Source organism: Monodelphis domestica, chromosome 4 (assembly GCF_027887165.1).
Source record: "Monodelphis domestica isolate mMonDom1 chromosome 4, mMonDom1.pri, whole genome shotgun sequence".
In the NCBI taxonomy this organism is placed as follows: Eukaryota; Metazoa; Chordata; class Mammalia; order Didelphimorphia; family Didelphidae; genus Monodelphis; species Monodelphis domestica.
Genome location: NC_077230.1, coordinates 418,946,973 through 418,972,106, shown reverse-complemented (window position 1 = coordinate 418,972,106; position 25,134 = coordinate 418,946,973). Strand labels below are relative to the sequence as shown.

At 50.6% G+C, this 25,134-nt stretch overlaps 1 protein-coding gene across 2 annotated transcripts in view; it reads right to left on the bottom strand.

Annotated features, from left to right (window-relative positions):
* Nucleotides 1–25,134, bottom strand: part of SPTBN4 (spectrin beta, non-erythrocytic 4) — a 59,835-nt gene that overhangs the window by 30,825 nt on the left and 3,876 nt on the right. Inside the window, exons 2-18 of one of the 2 annotated variants that reach the window (XM_056796189.1) lie at nucleotides 19,601–19,808; nucleotides 19,341–19,492; nucleotides 19,079–19,252; nucleotides 15,462–15,553; nucleotides 14,117–14,197; nucleotides 13,795–13,910; nucleotides 13,226–13,338; nucleotides 12,934–13,121; nucleotides 12,587–12,704; nucleotides 12,022–12,180; nucleotides 11,619–11,921; nucleotides 9,682–9,832; nucleotides 8,201–9,107; nucleotides 7,989–8,126; nucleotides 5,075–5,819; nucleotides 3,792–3,994; nucleotides 1,804–1,894 (exon numbers count right to left, since the gene is read on the bottom strand). In XM_056796189.1, the coding sequence (XP_056652167.1) occupies nucleotides 1,804–1,894; nucleotides 3,792–3,994; nucleotides 5,075–5,819; nucleotides 7,989–8,126; nucleotides 8,201–9,107; nucleotides 9,682–9,832; nucleotides 11,619–11,921; nucleotides 12,022–12,180; nucleotides 12,587–12,704; nucleotides 12,934–13,121; nucleotides 13,226–13,338; nucleotides 13,795–13,910; nucleotides 14,117–14,197; nucleotides 15,462–15,553; nucleotides 19,079–19,252; nucleotides 19,341–19,492; nucleotides 19,601–19,793 (3,924 nt within the window). In that variant the 5' untranslated portion in view covers nucleotides 19,794–19,808. Of the gene's footprint in view, nucleotides 1–298; nucleotides 383–1,803; nucleotides 1,895–3,791; nucleotides 3,995–5,074; nucleotides 5,820–7,988; nucleotides 8,127–8,200; nucleotides 9,108–9,681; nucleotides 9,833–11,618; nucleotides 11,922–12,021; nucleotides 12,181–12,586; nucleotides 12,705–12,933; nucleotides 13,122–13,225; nucleotides 13,339–13,794; nucleotides 13,911–14,116; nucleotides 14,198–15,461; nucleotides 15,554–19,078; nucleotides 19,253–19,340; nucleotides 19,493–19,600; nucleotides 19,809–25,134 lie in introns of those variants that run through there. The other variant, XM_056796190.1, reaches the window with a different exon arrangement.

Below are 25,134 nucleotides of genomic sequence, written 5' to 3'. Positions count from 1 at the left end.
TCAGAAGGCCAGCTGACCCCCCAACCCTCCTCAGGGGCCCTTGGAGGAAGAAGCTACCCCCTCAATAAGAGCTGCCCTCCCCCGCCTCTAGAGACCAGTGCAGTCACGAGTCGTGCTCCCCCCACCCCCAAGGTTCAGCACTAAGGACAGCACCCTTTCCTAAGGGGGGAATACCCTCCCTTCCCGCCCTCTTGGGGCGCACGCGCTCTCTCTTCTCCCCCACCCCCACCGTCCTTCACGGGGGCGCGCTCCAGCCCCCTCCTCTCCGCGCCCCCAGCCCAGAGGCGGCGCGCAGTACCTGCGGCGGGCGGCGCTCCCTGGGCCACTGCAGCAATGGGCACAGACAACCACGGCGCGCGCGCGCGCGCGCACACCGCACCGCCCCTCCCCTCCCTTCCCCACCCCCCAACCGCGGTCCCGCAAGTGCGCTGTCTTGAGCCTTCCCCCTCCCCCCACCTCCATGTCTCTAAGGGTGCGCGCACTGGGGAGACCCAGCGAAGGAGGGTGGAAGGAGCCCTCGGGAAGGCGGGGGAAGGGGGAAGAAGGAAGAGGGAGGTGGAGGAGAAAGGTTTAGGACCCGGGAAAAGGCTGAGAATGCTTAGCGTTGGGAACGCAGGGAGAGAGGGGTTCAGGAGGGGAGGATGAGGATGGAGAGGGCCGAAATCGGTAGGAGAGCGAATCTGAACTGGGAAGGGGAAGAGGGAAGCATCCCATAACTGGGAGGGGAGGAGAGTCGTCATAGTAAAAGCTGACATTCGTGTAGCGCCTGGAGGTTTGCAAAGCATTTAAAATGCGTCATCCAAAGAGCCTCAGGACAGCCCTGTTAGATATGTTTATTCCCATTTTACAGATGAGAAAATGGGCTCCCAGAGCTCGAGACTAACCCAAGGTCACAGAGCTAGGAAGGAATGGAGGTGGGGGAAGGGTATGAGGTGAGGACTATGCATTTAGGGTTGAAAGGAACCTTCCAAATTCATCTGGGCCAACCCTTTTCTTTTACAGACGAGGAAACCGAGCCCTAAGGAGACTGTTATTTTGCCCAAGGTCACGCTGGTAATTGGCACCGGGGGGGGGGGGGGGGCAGAATTTGAACCCAAGTTCTCTGACTCCAAACTTAGCTCTCTCCCTACTGTGAGGCGGGGCGGGCTGAACTCGAGGAGCAGGGAGGAGGAGCTGTGCAAAGGAGGGGTCTAGGTTATCCTCCAGCTCCTGCTTTCTGGGGATGCTCCGCGAGGCCTGTGGGGAGAGGTGCATCTCTCGCTGCGCTCGCGCCCCGCCATGAGAGGTCAACACCCCCTTAGTCTCCTGGTGCATCTCCTGCCCCAGCTTCGGTGGACCTTTGGCTCCCCAGCCAGCCCTCCTCTGCTCCTCCTCCCTGCTGGGCACCTCCGCAACTCCGTGCACGGGCGGGGTCTAGGTTGCTAGGTAACAAAGTTGCCAGGGCATCTTCCTAGCCCCACCTCACTGTCGTCGTTGAAGGACGGGATGATGGCGCCGTCTGCTGGCTCCAGCCAATTCAGTGCTCCCCCCCCCCATTCTGGGATAGGAAATTTGGGGAGAAGTGGGGCAGGGCAGAGCCGCCGGACACCCACTCCGAGACTCCCTCAGGCTCTTTTCAGGCCACTCCAGAGAGAGAATTCCTTGAGTCTAACTAACCTCGATCAGTCCCCTTCCCCCCCCCCCCGCCCTCCCCCGCCCCCCCTCGCCCCCTCCCTTTTCTCACGGCAGAGTGGGCCCTCGGGGATGGAGCCAGGCTTTGCTCTCACCCAGTATGCCCCCCCCCTCCCTCTCTCTTCCCCTTACCTCCTGACAGTCTCTTAAGAAATGCTGCAACTCCAGCTGGTCATAGAGGCACTGCATCCACTGCTGGGCCCGAAGCTGAGTTTCTTGGCTCCTGGGGGGCGGGGGGACGGGGTGCTCGGTGCCCCAGGGACCAGGGGGACCGTCAGGGGTTTGGGGAGCGATTGGCAAGCAGAGGAAGGGGGAGGGGAATGGGGGCTGGGTGACAAGCACTGTGGACTGCCATGGGAGATGAAAGAAATGGAAGAGACAGAGACAGAGACAAAAGGGGTAGAGACAGTGAAAAAACAGAAGATGCAAAGATCAAGGAATGAGCCAGAAAAAGAAGACAGAAAAGGGGAGAAAGCAGAGCAAACAAGCCATGGAATCGAGAGAAGCAGTTAAGATGGTAACTAAAGAGAAAATGACAGAATAGGGGGAGAGAAAGAGGGGGAAAGGGAAGAGAGGAGGGGGAGGAGGGAGAGAGAGAAAAAGAGGGGGTGAGGGGGAGGAAAGAGAGAGGAAGAGAGGAAGAAGGGAGAAGAGAGGGAGAGAGAGAAAGATGGGGGGAGAGAGAGAAAAGGGGGAGGAGAGGGGGAGAGAGGAGAGAAAGAGAGAGAAGGGAGAAGAGAGGGAGAGAGAAAAAGAGGGGGGAGAGAAGGGAAGGGGAAGAAAGAGAGAGGAAGAAAAAGAAATAGAGACAGGCAAAGGGTAGAGACCAATATAGGAGAATTTTAAGAGATGAAAGAGAGAAATGGGACAAAATAGAAACAAGACAAAAAGGGAGATGGAGAGAAAAGATGAAATGGTAGGAAATCCAAAGGATCAGATAGAGATAGATAAAGATAAAAGTAGACAGAGATAACAGCAAGCAGGAGAGACTGAGGGAGACTCAGTCCTAGGGAGGGAAGGGAAAGAAAAGCAAGAGAAAAGGAAGGAGATGGAAAGGCTGACTGACTAGAGACAGAAGATTGAGGGAAAGACCAAGACAATAAGCAGGAGAGACAGAGACAGAGAGAGGGTAAGGGGGAGAGAGCCCTACTGGTGGATAGGAAAAGGTGGTCATGGATGGAGGGATGCAGAGCAAGAGGGAAGGATGCTGAGGCTGCGGTCAAAACCAGGAATTCTGGAAACTCCAGACAGGCAGGGGTAAGACTCCATAGATACCACTGAATACCACGAAGGACCAAGGCTTGCCCCCACTCCCCCACTCCCCCACTCCTCTGGCTCCAATTGGCACAGATTCAGAGTGAGTCCCTAAGTCTGAACCAGGGAACTGAAGCACAGGTCAGCCTAAATCAGAGTGGGCCTGGGGATCCCAGGCATATCATCTCACTCATAAAGAAGCCCTTCTTTGCTTTCTCTCTCATGGACAAAGATAGAAACACAAAGAGGGGGAAACAGGAAGACAGACATCAGAGGAAGGGAAAGAGAGAAATGGTTAATATGAGACAGAAAAGAATCTTCAGAGAAAGGGGAGAAAAGGAGTCACTGAACAAGAAGGAAAGAGAAAAAGTCACTGAGAGAGGCGGATTGAGAGACAGACCAAAGGAAAAGGACAAGGAAAGAGAAAAGGTCACACAGATAAAAGGAGAGAGGGAGAGGGAAGGTGGAGAGAGAGAGAGAGACAGTGATAGAGACAGAGACAGAGAGAGAAAGGAGAGACAGAGAAAGATGAGAGGGAAAGACAGAGACAGGGAGGAGAGACAGGAACAGAGAGGGAAAGAGAGAAAAGAGAGAGAGAGAGAATGAGAGAGTAAGGAAGAGGGAGGAGAGGGAGAGAATTGAGAGGCAGGCACAGAGAGACAGGGCACACAAATACACAAGGACCAGATGACACTGCAGAGAGACAGCTGGGGCCTGTTAAGATAGGGATGGTAAGGCAGAGCCTGGCTCTTTAACATCCCCTCCCAGGCAAGCCCCAGGGTATCAGGGGTCCCTGGGATCTCCCTCCTCAACCCAAAAGAACATGCATAGGGTGGAGGGCTCAGTGAGGTACCAGGAGCCCCTACTTTTCCAGCAGCTGGGCTACATGCTCCTGGGCCTTCTCAGCATAGATGTTTTCCTGCCTGCGCAAGATATCTCCTGCCTGCACGGCCACCTGGATCTTTTGTAGATTCAACTCTAGAGTAGTCAGAAAGTCCCGGTGGCGCTTGATGGCCTCCACTACTGTTTCCACTGTCCCAGGTAGCTCCAGACCTGACAGCACTGTCTCCTGGTAGAAGAAGGAAGGAAGGAAGGAAGGAAGGAAGGAAGGAAGGAAGGAAGGAAGGAAGGAAGGAAGGAAGGAAGGAAGGAAGGAAGGAAGGAAGGAAGGAAGGAAGGAAGGAAGGAAGGAAGGAAGGAAGGAAGGAAAGAAGGAGAAGAAAAGAAGGAAGGGAGGGAGTAAGGGAAGGGAAAAACAGAGAGAGGGAAGGGAGCAAGGAAAGATTTATTTAGTACCTACTATGTGCCAAGTGAAAGTAAGGCAGGCCACAGTGGATACTTGGCCTGAAGCCAGGAAGACTTGAGTTCAAATCTGGTCTCAAATACTTACTAGCCAGGGGACATGGCAATTCTTTTAACTTCTGTTTGCCTTAATCCAGTGGATAAGGATTTGGCAAATCACTCCAGTGTCTTTGCCAAGAAAACCCTCTGGCCAATATCAGTGTGCTATGATGCACAGGGTCCCAAAGAGTCTGATGATACTGAACAAAACAATATGTGCCAAGCGGTTTACACATATTATCTAGTTTGATTCTCCTAATTTGATCAGCCCTTGGGGACTAATGGTGCTATTTTTATCCCCATATCACAGCTGACTAGATCAGAGAGGGGAAGAGACAGAAAGAGAAAGACAGAGACAGAGAGGGACTTGCCCAGAGTTACAAAGCTAGTGTGTCAGGCTGGATTTGAACTCAAGTCCAATCCCAGACTGCTACCTTTGGGAAAGGAGTGAAGTGTTAATGAGGAAGGGGAGGCAGTCCTAGTACTATCCGGCCATCCCTAGAACCCACCCTTACTCTCTATACCAGGGGCTCCATTAATCCCCCTAAAAGCTATAAACTGGAATTCTCTCAAATGACCCCCAATGCTGAATAATCTATGAACGACCTGGAACCTCCTGTCCTGCCCCCTAGCTAAGTGCAATGTTGCCTGTCCTACCGTCTCCCTCTGAGGGAATCCCCAAACTTCCCTGCTGAACCCCCACAGCTCTCTCCAGACATCCCGCCAATCCGGCCAGACTCCCGGCATGAAGGCCTGGCCCCCCCCCAGTCAGGCTGGCATCGCCACCCGCCTGATGCCCTCCCCGCACCTGGTTGTGGAGTACGGTGTGGGCCTGGCGCACATCTCGGAGGAAGAGCTGGTAAATGTGGGCTTGGGCCAGTGCTTCCCTGCGGCCTTCCCACAGACTCAGCAGCTTCTGCCAGCCTAGTTCCAAGTGGGGCAGCCAGTCCTCCAGGGCCAGCTCAGGTCCCAGCTCAGCCCCATCAGCTGCTAGAGCATCGCCAGCTGCCTGGATCCGCCCGAAATCCTCCTCCCGCCGGTCCATCTCTTCCTTGAGGGCAGCGTGCTGGGTCAGCAGGCTGTCTGCCTCCTCCAGGCAGCCCGGCAGCCGTCCACCACCACTTGCCGACTCCTGGGCATGCACCAGCCAGTCAAGGAAGGAGTCGAGATCATGCAGGAATTTTTGAAGCCGGCTGGCAGTGGCCAGCGCCTCGCCACAGTTCCGGGCTGCGTGGCCCAGGGCTGCCCACTCACTGTCCAGTGCTTCGAGCTCTGGTTGCAGTCGGGGGGCCTGAGCTGGGTAACGGACCGTCAGAGCCTCCCCCTCCTCTCTGAGAGCCTGCAGCCTGGGCTCCAGTGCCAGGAGGGCTGCTTCAAGGGAGCTGAGGAGCCGCTGCAGGGCCCCCCCTGCCCGAGGGGCGCTCTCCACTGCCATCCGCCGCTCACGGACCTGGCTCTTTACCTCCGAGCACTCCAGCAGGTGATTCTGGACAGAGAGAACCAAGTTCACCTCCTCCTTTCTCTGTTCCACGAGCTCCACAATGCTGTTCCACCTAAGTCACCAAATCAGAGAACAATGGAGCTGTTAGGGAGCCCAGAACCCAGAACAGTCCAAGCTGGAAGGGAGCCTAGAACAAGCCAAGCGCTTCCAGGGAGCTTAGAACACAGAATGGAAGCCAGAAGGGAGAAGAGAACATATCATGCCCAGAGCTGAAAGGAAGACTGAAAGACAGACTACGAAGGACTCAAAGGAGTCTTAGAACAAAGGAGGTCAGAGTTGGGAAGGAGCTTAGAAGACAGACCATCAAGGACTTGAAAGGAGGCTTTGAGCAAAAACTGTCAGGTGCTAGAATGGAGCTGAGAACACAGAACTCCTCAGGGCTTGAAGTGAGCTTAGAGTAGAATATTAGAGCTAGAAAGGAACTTCTAAAAAATAAACCCTTCGAATCAACACCATTTATTGGTTCCAAGACAGAAGAGTCACACGGACTAGGCAATGGGGGTGAAGTGGCTTGTCCAGAGTCACACAGCTAGGAAGCTTCTAAGGACAAGTTTGAACCCAGGATCTCCTGTCTCTAGACCTGGCTCTCAATCCACTAAACCACCTACCTGACTCCTAGAAGGCAACTTAAAGCCCAGAACATTAGAGATGGAAGAGCACTTAGAACACAGAATATCAGAGCCAGAAAAGAGCTTAAATCATAGAATGTCAGGAATCAATGGACACTCAGAAGAGACAATGTTAGAGCTGAAAGAGATCTCAAAGCAGAAAATGTCAGAGCTAGAAAGGAACTTAGAACACAGAATATTTGAGCTATAAAGTTACTTAGAACGAAGAATGCCTGCAGCTGGAAGGGTTTAGAACAAAGACCATATGCTAGATGGAAGCTTAGAACATGGAATCATAGAACTGGAAGGGAGTTTGGAACAAATAATGGCGGGGTGAAAAGGAAGCTTAGAACACAGAATGGCAGGGCTTAAGAAGGTTAGAGCACAGAATATCAGAGCTTAAAGGAAAGCACAGAATGTCAGAACCAGGAAGGAACTAAGAACATAGAATGAGAATGCTGAAAAGGAGCTTAGAACATAGAATGTTAGGGTTTACAGGGAGTTTAAAGCATAAAACATCAGAACTGGCCATGAGCTTAAAACCCAGAATGGCAGGGCTAGAAGGAAGCTTAGAATACAGTATTTTCAGAATGGGAAGGAAACCTAGAACATAGAACAGTGGAGCAGAAAGGGGGTTTAGACTATAGAATGCCAGAGCTAAAAGGGAATCTGGAACAAAGAATTTCAGATATTAGAAGAGAGTTTAAAACACAGAATATGAGAACTAGAAGGGAGGTTAGAGAACAGAATATCAGAGCTGAAATAGAGCTGAGAATAAGGAATATCATGACCCACATGGAAGCTTGAAACACAGAAGGCAGAGCTGGAAGGGAGCTTAGAACACCGAATTTCAGAACTGGAAGAAAATCTAGAACACAGAACCTTAGAACAGGAAGAGAGCTTAGAGCACTGCATGTCAGAGTTAGAAGGGGGCTTGGAACACCAGCTATCACAGCTCAAGTTCAAGGATAGTTGCACCTCTTTTAAGCTTCAGGTCTTGACTCTCCTGCCCAGAAACCATCAGTGGCTCCCTCTTGCTTCTAGGATAAAATACAAAATTCCCCAACCTGATACCGTAAACCCTCCACAACCCGCCTTTCCAGTTTCCTCTCCAATCGCTCCCACTTTCATGGCTTGCCCTGGACTAGCTCCCTCCTGCCTGGGTATGCCCTCCGCCCAGGCCTTAAGTCTCGTTGCTGGCTTAGCTCAGGCATCGCCTCTCAGCTGAAGCCTTTCCCAGGTAGCTCCACTTCCTTGGCCTTTACTTATCTGGGTGTCATTATGCACCCTCTTCCCAGAAGAATGGAAACTGTCCGAGGACAGAGGCGGCTTCGCTTGCCTCTAGATGCCCAGAGCCTGGTGCCCGGTAGACATTTAGTGCATTTTTCCTTTTTATAACTCTCACCTTTTCTTAGAATCGGCTCCAAGGCAGAAGAGCGGGAGGGCTAGGCAATGGGGGTGAAGTGACTTGTCCAGGGTCACCCAGCTATTCGAACCCAGGACCTCCTGCCCTCTGGGTCTGGCTCCCCATCCAGTGAGCCACCCAGCTGCCCCCCCCCCACTTAATGCTTTTTGATTGGCTGAGGGAAGTGTGGTGGGATGTGTTCATTCACCTGCTGTTGAGGTGGTCTTGGCAGGAGCGCACCTCGTCCGAGCTGGGGTGCCCCCCTTCCACCAGCTGCTGGACCGTGTGGTTGACATCTAGCACTCGGCCCATCAGGCTGTTCATTTCCTGATCCAGACTCTCAAACCTGGCGGGGGGAGGGGGGACGCTCAGCCTCAGCTCGGCCCTGCCCTGCCCCCCCCCTCCGCCCCTCCCCCCTACCTGTGCTGGACAACCTCCACCTCGTCCAGGTCGTCGGGCACCCGCATGGCAAGCAGCCACTTCTCCTTCTCGCCGATCCAGAGCTCGCAGGCGTGCACTTCGCTGAACATGCGGTACACGGCCAGGGCGTCCCGCAGCCACTGGCGCCGCAGGCCGGCCACCTCCGCCACCTCCGCGAACAGCTGCTCGGCCTCCACCACGCGCACCTGCAGCGCCATGACCCCGCCCGCCGCCGCCTCCCGCCCGGGGCCGCCCAGGCCCGCCAGCTGGCGCCTCAAGCCCGCCACGACGCCGCGGTGCGCCTCCACTTCCCCGGCCAGGGCCCGGTGCTGCCGGGCCAGCCTCCGGCTCGACGCCTCATCGTGCCCGAAGTCCCCGCTGGCCGCCAGGCGATAGGCATCCCTGAGCCAGGCCAAGAGCCCGTCCAGCTCCGTCCCGAACTGGTGCAGGGCGCGCGCCTCCTGCAGGCGTCTCTCCCGCCTGGCCGCCGCCTCCTCCAGCCTCTGCCAGCGCCGCCGGGCCCCCGCCGCCCGCTCCAGCAGGCCCAGCGCCGCCACGTCGCTCCCGCCGGCCGCCGTCAGCTCCTCGCCCCGCTGCAGGGCCTGCTGCAGCAGGGCCCGCCGGCCGCCCAGCTCCCCCTGCAGGATCCGGTGCTGGGCCAGGAGGCGGGCGGCGCTGGGCAGGTCGTGGGGGCCGCCGCCGCCGCCGCTCGCCCTGCTCTCCAGGACGTGCTCCTTCTCCCGCGCCCAGGCCTCCGCTTCCTCCAGCTCCTGCAGCAGCGCCCACAGCGTCCGCGAGGCCTCCAGCTCCGCCCGCCGCCTGCCCGCCAGCTCCCGAAGCTCCGCCAGGCAGCCGTGCACGTGGCTCACTCGGTTGCGGATGATCTGTGGGTCGCAGGGTTGGTAACCTGCGGGCAAAGGGAGGCCTCAGAGACAGAGCACCCCGAAATCCAGCTCACCCCCAGAGCGGGTCCTGCCCCCAGATATCTGGGGCCGAGACAGTATCTCAAACAAACTCCCCTGCAACCCTCACAGGCTGAAGGGATGGGGAGAGCGCCTGGCATCCGGCTCCGCTCCGAGGAAAGGAAACTGCATGGAAGATCCAAGAGCCGGGTTCAAAACTCAGCTCATCCGCTGACTAGTTGGGTCACCTAGATGTGAAGCTATTTCCCAACTCTGGGTCTCAGTTTCCCCATTTGTAAAATGAAAGACTTGGACCAGACGCCGTCTCTAAGGTCCCTTCCAGCCTCGAAGATCCGGGGAGCTGTCTCCTGGCAGTGCATTCCACAGACGAAGGACTTCCAAATAATGGCGGCCCCCCTGCTCCCCTTACTTGGGATCCATTCAAAGTCCTGGCTCTACTAGTCACCCAACAGTCCTGCCGCCCCTGGAAGCCCCTCGGATTCCACCCTGGGGAATTCCTTCTCTCCTGCCCCTGCCCAGGAGGAAGCCGCCCCCCACCCCCACCCTTTGGCTCTGTACCCTGTAATTGGGAGAACCGCAGTGCTGTGGCATTGAGTGCCTCCACGCGTTCGCTCTGGGCAGTGATGTCCCCCTCTAGCAGCCCGTGCTTCTGCAGGAGGTCTTCCACTTCCAAGAGATGCTGGCCACACTCTTTGGACAGAAGCTGGGCCTGGGCAGAGACAGAGGGAAGGACACGGGACCTAGCATGGGCTCAGTTCTCCACAACTCCTCCTCCTTCACCATCTTTCTGGCAGCCCTTAGTCTAAGAAGGAATAAGGACTTCAGGGGGTACCTGGTACCTCAGAGGTACCTTAATGAAGGGATCCTGTAATCGTGGGACCACGGATGACTCAATTACTTTATCAGAAAAATGGGCATAACATCTTTCAATTAGATCCCAAATTGTGAGGCTTAAATGAATGACAAAGTACTTTGCAAGCATCAATCTCGGATACCCAAAGGGAGTCTGTGATTCCTTTTACATGATGTAGTGCTTCCTCCAGTGACACAGAGCTCTTAACGGAAAATACCTCCTACTTATCTCTTGCTGTTTCTGTGCCTCTGCTGTCCCATTATGCTTTCCCTGGGTCCCTTGTCTCTGCCTCCCCAGCTCTCTGTCTTCTCTCTCTCTCCATCTCTGTTTTTCAGTGTCTTCCTGTCTCTGGCTCTGCCTCTCCCTCCTACTATCTCTCTCATTTTCTCTGTGTCTCTGTCTCTATCTCTCTCCATCTATTTCTTTCTATCTCTGTTTTTCAGAGTCTTTCTGTCTCTGGCTCTGCCTCTCCCTCCTACTATCTCTCTCATTTTCTCTGTGTCTCTGTCTCTATCTCTCTCCATCTATTTCTTTCTATCTCTGTTTTTCAGAGTCTTTCTGTCTCTGGCTCTGCCTCTCCCTCCTACTATCTCTCTCATTTTCTCTGTGTCTCTGTCTCTATCTCTCTCCATCTATTTCTTTCTATCTCTGTTTTTCAGAGTCTTTCTGTCTCTGGCTCTGCCTCTCCCTCCTACTATCTCTCTCATTTTCTCTGTGTCTCTGTCTCTATCTCTCTCCATCTATTTCTTTCTATCTCTGTTTTTCAGAGTCTTTCTGTCTCTGGCTCTGCCTCTCCCTCCTACTATCTCTCTCATTTTCTCTGTGTCTCTGTCTCTATCTCTCTCCATCTATTTCTTTCTATCTCTGTTTTTCAGAGTCTTTCTGTCTCTGGCTCTGCCTCTCCCTCCTACTATCTCTCTCATTTTCTCTGTGTCTCTGTCTCTATCTCTCTCCATCTATTTCTTTCTATCTCTGTTTTTCAGAGTCTTTCTGTCTCTGGCTCTGCCTCTCCCTCCTACTATCTCTCTCATTTTCTCTGTGTCTCTGTCTCTGTCTCTCTCCATCTTTCTCTTTCTATCTCTGTTTTTCAGAGTCTTTCTGTCTCTGGCTCTGCCTCTCCCTCCTACTATCTCACTCATTTTCTCTGTGTCTCTGTCTCTGTGTCTCTCTCCATCTTTCTCTTTCTATCTCTGTTTTTCGGAGTCTTTCTGTCTCTGGCTCTGCCTCTCCCTCCTGCTATCTCTCATTTTCTCTGTGTCTCTGTCTCTGTGTCTCTCTCCATCTTTCTCTTTCTATCTCTGTTTTTCGGAGTCTTTCTGTCTCTGGCTCTGCCTCTCCCTCCTGCTATCTCTCATTTTCTCTGTGTCTCTGTCTCTGTGTCTCTCTCCATCTTTCTCTTTCTATCTCTGTTTTTCGGAGTCTTTCTGTCTCTGGCTCTGCCTCTCCCTCCTGCTATCTCTCATTTTCTCTGTGTCTCTGTCTCTGTGTCTCTCTCCATCTTTCTCTTTCTATCTCTGTTTTTCGGAGTCTTTCTGTCTCCGGCTCTGCCTCTCCCTCCTGCTATCTCTCATTTTCTCTGTGTCTCTGTCTACATCTCTGCCTCTCTAGAGTGTTCTCCACTGACTTCCCAGGCCATAGGCACCTGCATCTCCTCCATCCAGTCCACCATGTAGACCATCTCCTGAAAGACCTTCTGGAGGGCCAGGTTCTGCTCAAGTCGAGTCCTCCGGGCTCCCACCAGCCCGGTCAGCAGCTCCCACTGGCGCAGAACACTGTCACGCTGGGCAGCAACACGCCGGGCATCATAGTAACCCTCCCCGGCCAGAGCCTGGGCCAGGTCAGCCACAGCCTGGATCCTCTCTTCATAGGATGAGATATCGGCTTCGATCGCTTCGTGTTTCTTCATGGCCGCCTCCACAGCCGGCAAGTCATACCCAAAGTTGTCCTGGGTGCCCAGGAGGCATAAAGGGGGACATGAGATTACATGGGTCAGAGCTAGGAATCCCTGGCCACACCAAGACGCTCTCCCTGCCCTTCCCTGCTACCTGGGACACGAGGCGCTGGTTCTCACTGAGCCAGCTCTCCCTCATGGCTGCCTTGTGGTCAAACCTCTGAGCCAGAAGCTCCAGCTTCTCCTGCCGGATGAGCTCCCCTCGCAGTGCCACCTCCCGCTCATGTTCTGCCTTTTCTAGTCGTGTCCATGCCTAGGGATTGAGGGCAGTAGGATGGGTCTCAGTCAGACCCAGCCCCTTCATCCTCCAAACCAACTCCTCCAGCCTCCTCCATCCCGGCTTCTCTTCCCTCCCCAAACCCTGGCCTTCCACTTAAAACCAGGATTCTCTTAATCCTCCAAACCCAGCCTTTCAATCTCCCCACTCTGTCCTCAACCTCCATGCCCCAGACGACCCAGCTCCTCCCATCACCATCACCCTCAGCCTCTTTTTCCTCATCTTTTCTTCTCCATGCCCAGCTTTTTCTTCCCCATCTCAGACACTGCCTTTCCAAATCCAGCCACCCAGTCAATTCATAAACCAGGCTGCCCCTCTAACCCCAGGCCCTCCAAGCCCATCCCATGCCACATCAAGCCAAGCCTTGCACACGTCTCAGAACCTTATTGATGTCCGAGATGCTACAGCCCTCTCGGGGCACGTAGAGACGCCGGTTGCTGGCTCTAAGTTTGCTCTGAATACTGAAGAGCAGAACTTCCAAGTTCCCTTTCTCCTGGAACCTAAAATCCAAGAAAAGAGGAAGCAAGTCAAGTCTCCCTGGAGACACTTCTCTCCCCTCCACACTCTGTTCCACCTCTCACAGGTTCCTCCTTTCCCTCTCCCCCCGAGTTTGTCTCTAATGCCATTCCCCTAACCGAGGACCCCTGCCGTTCTCCACCCCCCATTCTCCCTACACTCTCTCTGAGGCTCTCCTGCTGACAACGTCCCAGCCCTCTGGCCGTTCCTCACTTGATGGGCTTCTCCAGGGTGCAGTAAGCTGTAAAAGCCTGCAGCTGCTGCTGGACCCCACTGAGCGAGTTGGCAAACCTCTGGTTGCTGATGAGGGCCACGGTGCGTTCGATCCAGGCCAGGAGCTCTGAGGCCAGCTCCTCGTAACGCTCCATGACCTTCCCAATCTCTATCACCTGGTCCAGGACCTACCCCCAGCAGGGGCAAGGGGACGAGGTCAGCGAGGGCTCAGGGAGCCGATGGAGCTACCCTGGGAACTCAGCCGATGCTCCTCCCACCCAAGCCTGGGTACCTTCCCTATCCGCTTCCCCTCCACTGCGAGGGCCTTCATTTTGGAGAAGTAGTGATAGTAGGAGACCACATAGGTAATGATGGATTTCTCATCTGGAGTTTCCATGTTCACATCTGGAGAGTGGGAGAAAAACAGGGTTTGAGGAAGGGAGTCTCATAGGGGCAGCAGTGGGGGGAAGAAAGGCAACACCAAAGCAGGGGGCTCTAGGGAGGTCAGGGAACAACTCTAGCCTTGGGTAAGAGAAGGCAATTCAGGAGCCAGACATGGGGAGAGAGCTAGAGGATGTCTTTTGTGGGGAAGGACTGGCCCTCAACTTTCCTATCTGATGTCTACGTGTAACTGAAAACAAATAAATAAAAAGGTTTGAAATGGGGAAAAAAGGGCTCCCCATCCCAACCATCCTTCCCAGTTCTGAGGTCTGTCATAGCTCGTGTACTGGATAGTACAGTTCTGACATCCCTTCTGGCTCTGATGGTCTAGGCCTTAATTCCCCGGGGGCTTCAGGGAGGATGTAGGGGGCTTGGAGTGAGGATCCTGGGGGACCGGGACAGGGAGAGAAGAAACTTCACCTTCTGGGTCTAGTAGACGGGCCAGCCCCAGCTGCTGCTCAGCAGTGTGAAACGCCCGCTGTAAGTTGTAGGTGGCATTTGATTTGGTGAGTTTGCTGAAATCCACCAGATCTGGTCTGAGGATGGGAACAGAGAGGCGATGGCTCTGAAAAGGGCCGTGTGTGGGCACGGAAGCCCCAGACCCTGAGCAGCTCCCAGCATGAGGGGGACAGAACAGTGTGCCAGTGTGAGTAAGGAAGGCCACCCACAGGCATAGGTAGAAAAGAGCAGTTTCTCTCTGGATGTGTGCATAGAGAGACAGGAACAAGGGCAGGGCATCTACCTGTGTCGATGGATGAGAGCATTGAAGGCCAGACCATCCCTCCAGCTAGTGGTGAAATTCTGAATGTTCACCTCTGGGTAACTGAGGGTGGGCAGGAAGATGGGGTGGGGGTGGCACCGCACAGAAACAAGTGACCGAGATGGAGACCAAGAAGCAAACAGGCAGACAGATGGGAAGAGAGAAATGAAAATTCAGGGAAAAAGACAGATTGAAGGAAAGAACAAGACAGAGATTGATGTCAATGTAAAAGAGAGAGACAGAGACAGAGGCAGGGAAGAGAGATGGAAGGAAACCCAGAGAGCGAGACAGACAGATGCACAGAAACAGGAATACTCATGGAGGGAATGACAGAAAGGGAGAAGAGACAGACAGGAGCAGAGAGAGAGACATAGAGGGAGAGAGGAGGGAGAGAGACAGAGACAGCAGAGACAGAGAGAGAGAGAGAGAGAGAGAGAGAGAGAGAGAGAGAGAGAGAGAGAGAGAGAGAAACAGACAGAGACATGGGGGAGAGAGACAGAGACAGAGAAAGGGAGACAGAGACAGAGAAATAGTGGGAAAGAGAGACATAGAGTGGGAGAGAGACAGACATAGAAAGAGACAGAGACAGAGACAGACAGACAGACAGACACATGGGGAGAAACAGAGAGGGAGAGACAGACAGAAAGTAGGAGACAGAGACAGAGACATAGTGGGAAAGAGAGACAGAGTGGGAGAGAGACAGACAGAGACAGAAAGACAGAGACAGAGACAGACAGACACATGGGGAGAAACAGACAGAGAGGGAGAGAGAGACAGAGAGTAGGAGACAGAGACAGATAGACAGAGAAAGAGAAACAGACAGACAGACAGACACATGGGGAGAAACAGAAAGAGGGAGAGACAGAGACAGAGAGTAGGAGACAGACAGAAAGAGAGAGAGAGAGAGAGAGAGAGAGAGAGAGAGAGAGAGAGAGAGAGAGAGAGATTGAGAGAGAGAGAATCAAGCCAGAGAGAGGGAGACAGGAGAATAAATGCAGAAAGACTCAGAGAAAGAGCCCAAGAGAGAACAAGAGCCATGGAGAAGGGTTCGAGAAGGGGAGGGGGGTTGGGAAAGACCATTAGACAGAAAAGCACAAAGTGAAAGGAATGGAGACATGGAAAGAGAAACAGAAAGGGAGAGGGAGAGAGAAAAATGAGAGTCAGAGAGACAGAGGCAGACAGAGAGAGGCCCTCGTGCCCAGCCATCCCCCCATCCTCTGCAGTCAGCCTCCCAGCCCAGAGTTCCCTCCCTCTCTTCCCATCGGAAGATTTTTTCCATACTCTGAGAAGGGGAGGGGGTCCCAGAAGAGGGCAGGGGAGCCCCTACCCCGCTGTCTTCATCTGACACCAGAGCAACAGGGCGTCTTTGGCCGACCGTGTTTCCTGATTATCCTCTGTCTCAATCTTGATGACCTGAATCTACAGTGAGGGAGGAATGGGTAAGTTGGGAAAGGAGGATGATTGCACCAATACACACACTTTGGGGGCCTCTGTGAAGATGGGTTTAACTCTCCCCGGTCCATTTTTAGATTTAATCACCAGAAGCGTGTAAACACCCACTATTGCACAGTGGGTCACAGACCTCGACATACTTAAAGACAAGTGGGGTGTATATGGCTTCTGGTGGGGAGAGTTAATCCCATCTTCACACCTCTCATGGCAATGGGTTCCTGGCTTTATATTCCAAAGAGAGCTTCTGGCATGAGCCAAGGATTGCAGAATCAAGGGAAACTGAGGCAACCTTGGTGACCACAGGGCAAGCAATTTCCCTTCTTGGAAACTCAGCCTGCTCACCTGTAAAATGGGGATAGAAATCCTTGTTCTGTCGTTGGGAGGAACAAGGGGGATAATACATGTGACACGCTTAACAAACCTGAAAGCCTATGGAAATGTTTATTGTTATGTAGCCCCCAGGATAGTACTCTGTATACAGCAGGTGCTTAATAAGGGTTTGCCAAAATAACTTAAATTAAATCAGGGTTAGAGTGGAGGCTGAGCCATTAGGGTTGTGGTTCTAGACTATCTCAAGGAGGCTCCAAAGCAGGAATCCAGAATTCAACAGGAATAAAATACTAGAATTATATTCTGAGTTAGGGCAGGGCCCTAGATCAAGGTTATTCTGGATATGGCTTTCTAGATCCCACATTCTCCTTTAATCACCCCAGACTCCTTAGAAGAACATCTAGTTTGGGACAGACTCAGATTCCAAGTCCCAGACTCTAAGCTTAGCCTCAAAGAAGAAACAAGACTTTTTCCTACCTCTCTGAAGAGGAAAGGCCTCATGGGTAAGAAACACTGCATAGAAATCAGGTCAGACATTTTCAATATATTGATTAATTTTATTGAATTTTTTTCTTCCTCTTTTAAAAATTTCTTATCATAAAACATGTCTTTGGGGGAGGAATTAGGGAATAAATAGAGTAGAAGATATTGGTGATAAAAACAAAATATATCCAAATCTATTTCTTAGAAGTTCTAGGTTCCATCAAGAAAATGGGTTCTAGATTATACACAGAAACTGTAACATTATAGGATGATCAAATGTAATAGACTTTGCTACTAACAGCAATGCAATGATCCAGAACAATCCTGAGGGACTTATGAGAAAGAACGCTATCCACATCCAGAGAAAGAACTGTGGGAGTGGAAACGCAGAAAAAAAACATGTGATTTATCACTTGTTTGTTTGGGTAGGTGATTTGGGATTTTGGTTTTAAGGGACTGTTCTTTTACAAAAATGAATAATATGGAAATGGGTTTGAGTGATAATATTTATATGTATAACACAGTGGAATTGCTTGTCAACTCCAGGATGGGGGAAGGATGAGGGGAGGGAGAAAACATGAATCATGGAACCATGGAAAATTTTTGTAAGTTTACAAAAGAAATTAAAAGAAAGAAAGAAAAAGAAAAATGGGTTCTAGGTCAGAGTAAGTATAATACATGATGGGAGGTTTATGATTGGAATATGAGGCTGAGATTGGAGTTAAGGCTGGGATGTCACTATTAGGCTGATACTCTAAGGAGATTAAAAAAGAGAGAGGGAAAAAGTCTTATATTTACAAAAAATATTTCTAGCAGCTCTTTTCACATTAGCCAAAAATGGGAGGGTTGTCCTATTGGAGGATGGCTGAGCAAGTTATGGTATATGAATATGCTGGAAGAAACAATGAAGGAGATGGTTTCAGAGAAACCTGGGCAGATTTCTATTAACTGATGCAGAGTAGAGTGAGAACCAGAACAATGTATACTATAATATCAACATGGGAAAATCAGTTTTGAATGACTGAAGAATTCTGATCAATAAAAGGGTTTAAAAAAAAAGAAAAAGAAAACTTACCTTCTGTTTAGTCTCAGCTCTAAGACAGAAGAATATAAGGTCTAGGCAATCAAGGTTAAATGACTTGTCTAGGGTCACACAGCAAGGAAGTGTTTGAAGACATGTTTGATCCTAGATCCTCCTGACTCCAGACTTGGTGCTCTATCCACTGGGATACCTAGCTACCCTACCAACCAGGATTCCAAACAACCAGTGCTAAAGAATCATTCCCATTGGTTTTGGTTTTATAGGATTATTCTCTTACAACACTGAGCAATGGAAGTATATTTTGCATAACACATGTATAACCCGTGTCAAATTGCTTTCCATCTCTGGGAGAGAGGACAGAAGGGAAGGAGAGACATAATTTGGATCCTATCATTTTGGAAAACATAGTTGAAAATTGTTAGGACATGCAAAATTGTAAAATAAATTTTTCTTAAAAAATGATGCTCCCCACCTCCTGCCAGAGAACTAAGGGAATAATTATGCAGAATGAAACACATTTTTAGGATGTGACCAATAGGATAATTTTCTTTTGCTTATAAATATCTGGGAAGAGAAGAGAAGGGGGAAAAAAAACATTTATTTAGTGTCTACTGTGTAAGCAGGCATTGTGCTAAGCATTTTATGAATATCACCTAATTTGACCCTCATAGCAACTCTAGGAGGTATTTTACAGTGGAAGAAACTGAGGCAGACAGAGGTTAAGTGACTTGCCCAGCATCACACAGCTAGGGTAGAGGAATGTGGGAGGGAGGAAAAAATTTTCTAGTTGGAGAAAAAAAAAAGAATTAAGGCTCCTAGGAGAAAATTCTGGATTTGCTTCTGGGACAGAGTGAGAGTACTAGACTCACAGGTAAGGGAATGCTCCAGGTCAGAGTGAATCTTTCAGATCTCCTGCTATGGGTTCTAGATTAAGGGAAGCATTTCAGACACCTGGGAAGCCAAAGTTACGACTGGGCTACCACTGTTATACCTATACCTTATAGAAGATAAAAGAAGCAGAAACAGTCCTATAGTTAGTGGAAGTCATAGGACTGTACTAGATCAGGATGGAAAGGTCAGGTTCTCCAGGTCTTCAGGCTCCAGAAATGGGTTCTGAATCAGGGTAAAAATGATAGCATCTTGGGCATGGGGAGTTTTAGAATCTGGGTCATAGTAAGAACATAGGAAGAAATCCAGGCTCCCAGGAAGGTCAGTAGAGATTCCCAGGTCCTGGGTTCTAGGGTAGGACACACGTTTCAAAGTCAGTGATTTTAGAAGGGTGCTAGAATAGAATTCTGGGTCCCAGTGAGAGTTCCAGACTTGTCGTTAGGATTTCTAGATCACAGCGAGTGTTCCAGATTCCTGAATGGGGAAGGTACTGGAGGTCTGAGTTCTAGGTCAGAGCAAGAGCTATCAGAGTCTAGATGAGAGCTCTAGAACAGGATCAAGACGTGAGAATTGAGCTTTGAGGACAGAGAGAGTCTGAGGCTCCTCTGTGGGGCACGGGCTCTGGGTCAGAGAAGCCAGGCATCTAGAAGAATTTCCAGGTTAGAAGAAGGAAGAGGGGGGAAGGTCTGGATCAGGGAGAGGCTCCTCCTCCCGTGGGGAGACCAGAGGGATTCTGGGTGTGGAAGTACCTGGAAGCGGAGGATGATGGTCCAGACGAGCCCGAGGGTGAGCCGGTGGTTCCCATCCACGATATCGTGGGAGCCCACGTTCTCCAGGTGGACGCGCTGTTCCTTCAGGAACTGCAAAGCCTTGTCCACGTTCTCCAGGGAGTGGATCCTCATGCGGCCCCGCGTGGGCCGCGGCTAGGGAGGGGGGACAGAGAGAGGATGCAGACGCGGCCCTTTCCCATCCCGTGGCTCCCCGGCCAGCCCCCACCCAGCCTCTCCTCACCAGCTGCTCCCCAGACAGCACCTCCAGGAGTCGGGTGAGCACGTAGCCATCGCGCAGGTCTCCGTACAGGTCACTGATGCGGCAGCCCACTCGCCCCAGGTGAGAATTCACCCACTTGGTGAATGTCTTCTTCTGTACCGCCTCGCGCTCATCTAGGGAGCAAAGTCACCTGCTGCTTCCCCAGCCCTCGGAGGCCTTGGCCCCCTCCCTGCCTCCCCGGGCCCAGGACCCTGCCAGATCCCCCCCTTCCTGTCGCTCACCTGCCAACGCCTTGATTCGGGAACACTCAAAGAGGGAAGCAGCTGCGTTGGCCGACCCAGAAGCTGCCGCGGGGGCTGCTGGGACTTCACGATCCCAGGCCCGCTCGGGGCTCTCCCATCGGGTGGGGTTGTTATTGTTGACCGAGGGAGGCCCCTCCATGTTGTCCAGCTCCCCAGGGCCGATGTGGGCCATGGGGGATGCGCTGGCCTTTAGGAGGGAGAGAAGGCATCCCTCAGAAGCATCTCCCAGCCTTTCAGCATCCCTGAAATCAGCTGGCCTCCCCCTGGCCCATCCATTCAGCCAGCCAGCCACGAAGCTGGGAGAGCTTAGGACGTCCCACAGACACACGGACAACTAACAGGCACCATTCTCCTATCAGCTGTTCCTTAGAGAAGGATGGGGAAAGGGCTGTGGGCCACCTAAGGGATCACAGTCACCAAAGCACGCAGGGAAGCTCCTCTCAGCTACTCTTCTCATTTTACAGCGGGATAAACTGAGGCCCAGCCTCTGGGTTTTACATGTGTCATGGATCAAGACCTATGGAAATATATTTTAAAAAATTAAAATAAAAATATTATCCTATTTGTTCCTCACAATAACTCTGGGAGGTAGGTAGGTGCTATTATTATCCTCACTTTACAGATGAGGAAACTGAGCCAAAGGGAGGGTTAAATGACTTTCCTAGGCTCATGTAGCTAGGTGGCACAAGGCATAGAGTTGGAGAGTTAAAAGTCAATGGTGAGACAGCTGGGTGGCTCAGTAGATAAAGAACCGGGCCCAGAGAGGGGAGGTCCTGGGTTCAAATCTGACCTCAGATACTTCCTGGCTATGTGACCCTGGGCAAGTCACTTAACCCTTGTTGGCCTCAGATTCCTCACCTGTAAAATGAGCCAGGGAAAGGAAATAGAAAACCATACCAGTATCTTTGCCAAGAAAACCCTGAAATGGGGTCACAGAATCAGACATAACTAGCTTGCCTCGGTTTCCTCATCTGTAAAATGAGCTGGAGAAGGAAATAGAAAAACACACCAGTATCTTTGTCCACAAATGGGGTCACAAAGAGTCAGACACGTCTGAACAACAAAAATAGGGAGGAATGTTGGAAGGGAGGGTACAAACAGCAGGAGGTATCGGGAAGGGCCTCGTACAAAAGGTGGCTGGCTCGTGTGCTGACCGGTGAAGGAAGCAAGGAGTCCTAAGAAGAAGAGTTGAGGAGGAAGAGCTTTCCAGGCACAAGAGATAACTTACCTAAGCACAGGATAAGGAGATAGAAGGGGGCAGCTAGGGAAAGGCAAGTAAGTTAGGACAATGGGAATGTAGTGTGCAATAATGTATAATAAGTCTGGAAAGGGAGGCTGGAGTGAGTCTAAATGCCAAAAAGAGAGAAATTTTTGTTTGGTCCTAGAAGTGATAAATAGGGAGCCATTGAAGGTTCTTGAAAAGGTGAGTAACCTAATTTGACCTATGTTTTAGGAATAGCAATAGGAGGCAGGGAAATAACATTGGTTAGAATTTATATAGTCCTTTAAAGTCCTCAAAGTGCTTTCTATTTATCATCTCATTAGATCTTCACCAAATTCCCATGGAATCAATTCTATAATTATTTTTCTAATATGGAAACTGAGTCTCGGAGTTTAAATGATCTGCCCAGGGTCATGAAGCTAGTAAGTGTCTAAGGAAGGATTCAAAGTCAGTCAGGAGTCCAAGCAATCAGAAAGTTCTTGCTACTGTCCGAGAGGTTGTGAAGTCCTAAATTAGGGTAGCAGCCTCTGGAGTGGGCGGCTAGGTGGTGAAGTAGACTGCCAGGACTGGAGTCAGGAAGACTCATCTTCCTGACTTCAAATTTGACCTTAGCTCTGTGACCCTGGGCAAGTCACTTAACCCTATTTGCCTTTGTTTTCTCATCTGTAAAATGAGCTGGAGAAGAAATGGCAAACTACTCCAGACTCTTTGCCAAGAAAACCCCATCTGATGTCACAAACAGCCAAAAACAACTGAAAACGACTGAAATCGCACTCCCCACTAAGTCTCTTTTCTCCAGGCTAAATATCCCCATTTTCTCCCTAGCTTGTTGACTTAAGAAATTTCATTATCTCCATTGCTCCCTTTGGACACTTGCCAACTTGCCAACGCCCTCCTTGAACTGCGGCCACTGGAACCCAAGCCAACAGCCCAGCTGTGGTCTGACGCCGTAACCTTCACTTCCTTATTCCTAGAAGCTCCATCTCTCTTTGTGGAGCCCCAAATCTCATTCATTTTCTTTGTAGGTACATCCCTCAGATTACTCACACTGACTTGTGGTCTACTAAAACCCCCAGCTCTTTTTCAGAACTGTCTAAGCATGCCTCCCCCATTCTGCATTTGTGAGGTGGACCATTCAAATCCATGTCAAATTTTAAACAAATCACAACTGAACTGTACCCCATTAGATCCATTCCAACAGTCTTAGCCTGTCAAGATCTTGCGGCACCTCCTATTTGGTGACATGAGAACAGAGTTCGGGTCAGACATTAGAATTGGATACATAGATCTCAAAGCCACAACTATAGGAATGACAACTGACCCCCTGGGAGGTGATGAGCAAGGGCGTAGAGAGATAACTGAAGAAAGTGAAGGAGAGAGTCTTGAGGAGACATCCCCAACTGGGAGGGCTAGAACATCAAAAGAGCCTGAGAAGGAACAGGCAGATATGGAGAAGCAAGGAGAACCAATATGGAAAACCAATGAATGATAAAGAGAACCAAGAGAGAGAGCAGAGAGAAGAAAAAAGCATGTGTGACTAAAAATAAATCTACCTAAAGGAGGTCAATGGCAAAGACAAAGGCCCCCTACACCCCAAAATATCCATAGCCATGCTTTCTTTGGCAAAAAAGAACCAGAACCAAGTTCCTGGCCAATGGGGGAAAGGCTGAACCAACAGCAGTACAGGAATGTAACAAAATATCACTATGTGTATATGATGGGTTAGGATGGCACAGGGCACTGGTCTATGAGGATCCTGGAATCCTATACCTTTGATAAGGTTCTCCCAGATGTGCTTAATGACCTGAAACAGAAGGGTTCCAGAGCATGGGCAGATACTAGAGCCTGGGAAGACCTATGTGAACTGATGCAGAGTGAACTAAGCAGAATCAGGAAAATAATGTGCTATCAATCAATTTATTATGTGCCTACTATGTGCCATGAATAAAAAAAGGCAATCCACACATTGACTGTAACAACGTCAATGGAAAGGACAAGAACTGAAAACAATCCAAACAATACCGAGGAATTATAGTGACAGAGGGGTGGCTAGCTGACAGGGAGGCCTGGAGTCACAGAAGCTCACCTTTGTGAGTGCAAATCCTGTCTCAGACACTTCTTAGCCATGTGACCCTGGGAAAGTCACTTAACCCTAACAGCCTCAATTTCCTCATCTATAAAAAGAGCTGGAAAAGGAAATGGCAAACCACTCCAGTATCTTTGCCCCTCCCAAAAACAACAACAATAACAACAAATGGAGACATGAAGAGTCAGACAAGACTGAAAAGGACTGAACAACAACAAAAGGCTTGACCCCAAAGAAGCCCTATGAGTAGGCTTTTTAAAACACTTATCTTCTGTCTTAGAATGAATTCTGTGTATTGGTTCCAAGTGGAAGAGTGGTAAGGGCTAAGCAATGGGGGTTAAGTGACTTACCCAGGGTCATACAGCTAGGAAGTATCTGAGGCCAGATTTGAACCCAGGACCTCCCATCTCTAAGCTTGGCTCTCCAGCCACTGAGCCACCTAACTGCAGCCCCTCCTTAGACTTCTTAACAGAGGTGGGAGGCCATGGGTACGAGACACTGTGTATAACCTCAAGCTTTTGTGGCATGTTGGTTGGTTTTACTGAATTCTTTTTTTCTTCTTTGCTATAACAGATACCCTCCGGAAGGGAGCAGACTGTGTGATATGAAAGCAAAAGCTAGTAATAACTGGTTTGTAACAGAGACTCTTGCTAGCCTTGGGGACAGAAGCTTGACTGAGTGATGAGACCCCAAAGGGCTGCGAAGGGTTGAAAAGTGACTTCAAAGATGGAGATGGCCTCAATGGGCTTGGACATTGCTTTCTAGGGTTTGCACTGAGAAAGGGCGGAGCAACCCAGGCTTATAGTTTCTGGGCACAAAACAGGGGCCAGATTAAGGCTGTTTTAAGGATGAGATTAGGAGAAAGCAGAAGAAAATAATAACGATAACTAGAATTTGTCACTTTTGCAAACTTTCAATGATGATGATGATGATGATGATAAACATTTATAAAGTATCGACTATGTGCCCGGCACTGTGTCAAGCACTCCACAAATTGGATCTCATCTGCACCCCACAACAACCCTAGAAAGAGGTGCTGCTATTATTATCCCCATTTTGCAGCTGAGAAAACTGAGGTGGACAGAGGTTAAATGACTTTCCCAGGATCATACATCTGGAAAGTATTTGAGACTACTGTGTATCTGTCTTTTTGTACCTATTTGTTAATGTGAAACAGCATGGTGTGGTAGAGAGAATGCCGCTCTCAAAGCCAGAAAGACCTTTTCTTTAAATCCTGCCTCTGATACAACCTGTGTAACAGTGGACGAAACACTTGGCCTCTTAGCGTCCTAAGACCATGTATCGATTCACTCATTTTTCACTGTATCCCATTCTTTGTGACTGCATTTGGGGTTTTCCTGGCAAAGATACTGGAGGGTTTGCCATTCCTTTCTCCAGCTCATTCTACAGATGAGGAAACTGAGGCCAACAGAGTAAAGTGACTTGCTCAGGGTCACACAGTTAGGAAGTGTCTTAACCTCAATTGTCTACCTCTTGGTGCTAGGCTGCCTTAGAATTGATACTGATTCCAAAGGTAAGGGTTTAAAAATTAAAAGCAAGAAGGGGGGAAGGAGGGAGGAGAGACAGAGAGAGACAGAGACAGAGACAGAGAGACACAGAGAGAGAGACAGAAAGAGACAGAGACAGAGAGGGAAAGAGAGATAGAGAGACAGAGACAGAGAGAGATACAGAGAGAGACAGAGAGAGAGAGACAGAAAGAGGCAGAGACAAAGAGGGAGAGAGAGATAGAGAGAGAGACAGAGAGATACAGAGAGAAAGAGAGAGAGAGAGGGAGAGACAGAGACAGAGACAGAGGGAGAGACAGAGACAGAGAGAGAGACACAGAGACACAGAGACACAGAGAGAGAGACAGAAAGAGACAGAGACAGAGAGGGAAAGAGAGATAGAGAGAGACAGAGACAGAGACAGAGACAGAGAGAGAGACAGAGAGAGAGACAGAAAGAGGCAGAGACAGAGAGGGAGAGAGATAGAGAGAGAGACAGAGAGATACAGAGAGAGAGACAGAGAGAGAGAGAGAGAGAGACAGAGACAGAGACAGAGGGAGAGACAGAGACAGAGAGAGAGAGAGAGACAGAGACAGAGACAAAGACAGAGAGGGAGAGAGAGATAGAGAGAGACAGAGACAGAGAGAGATACAGAGAGAGACAGAGAGAGACAGAAAGAGACAGAGACGGAGAGGGAGAG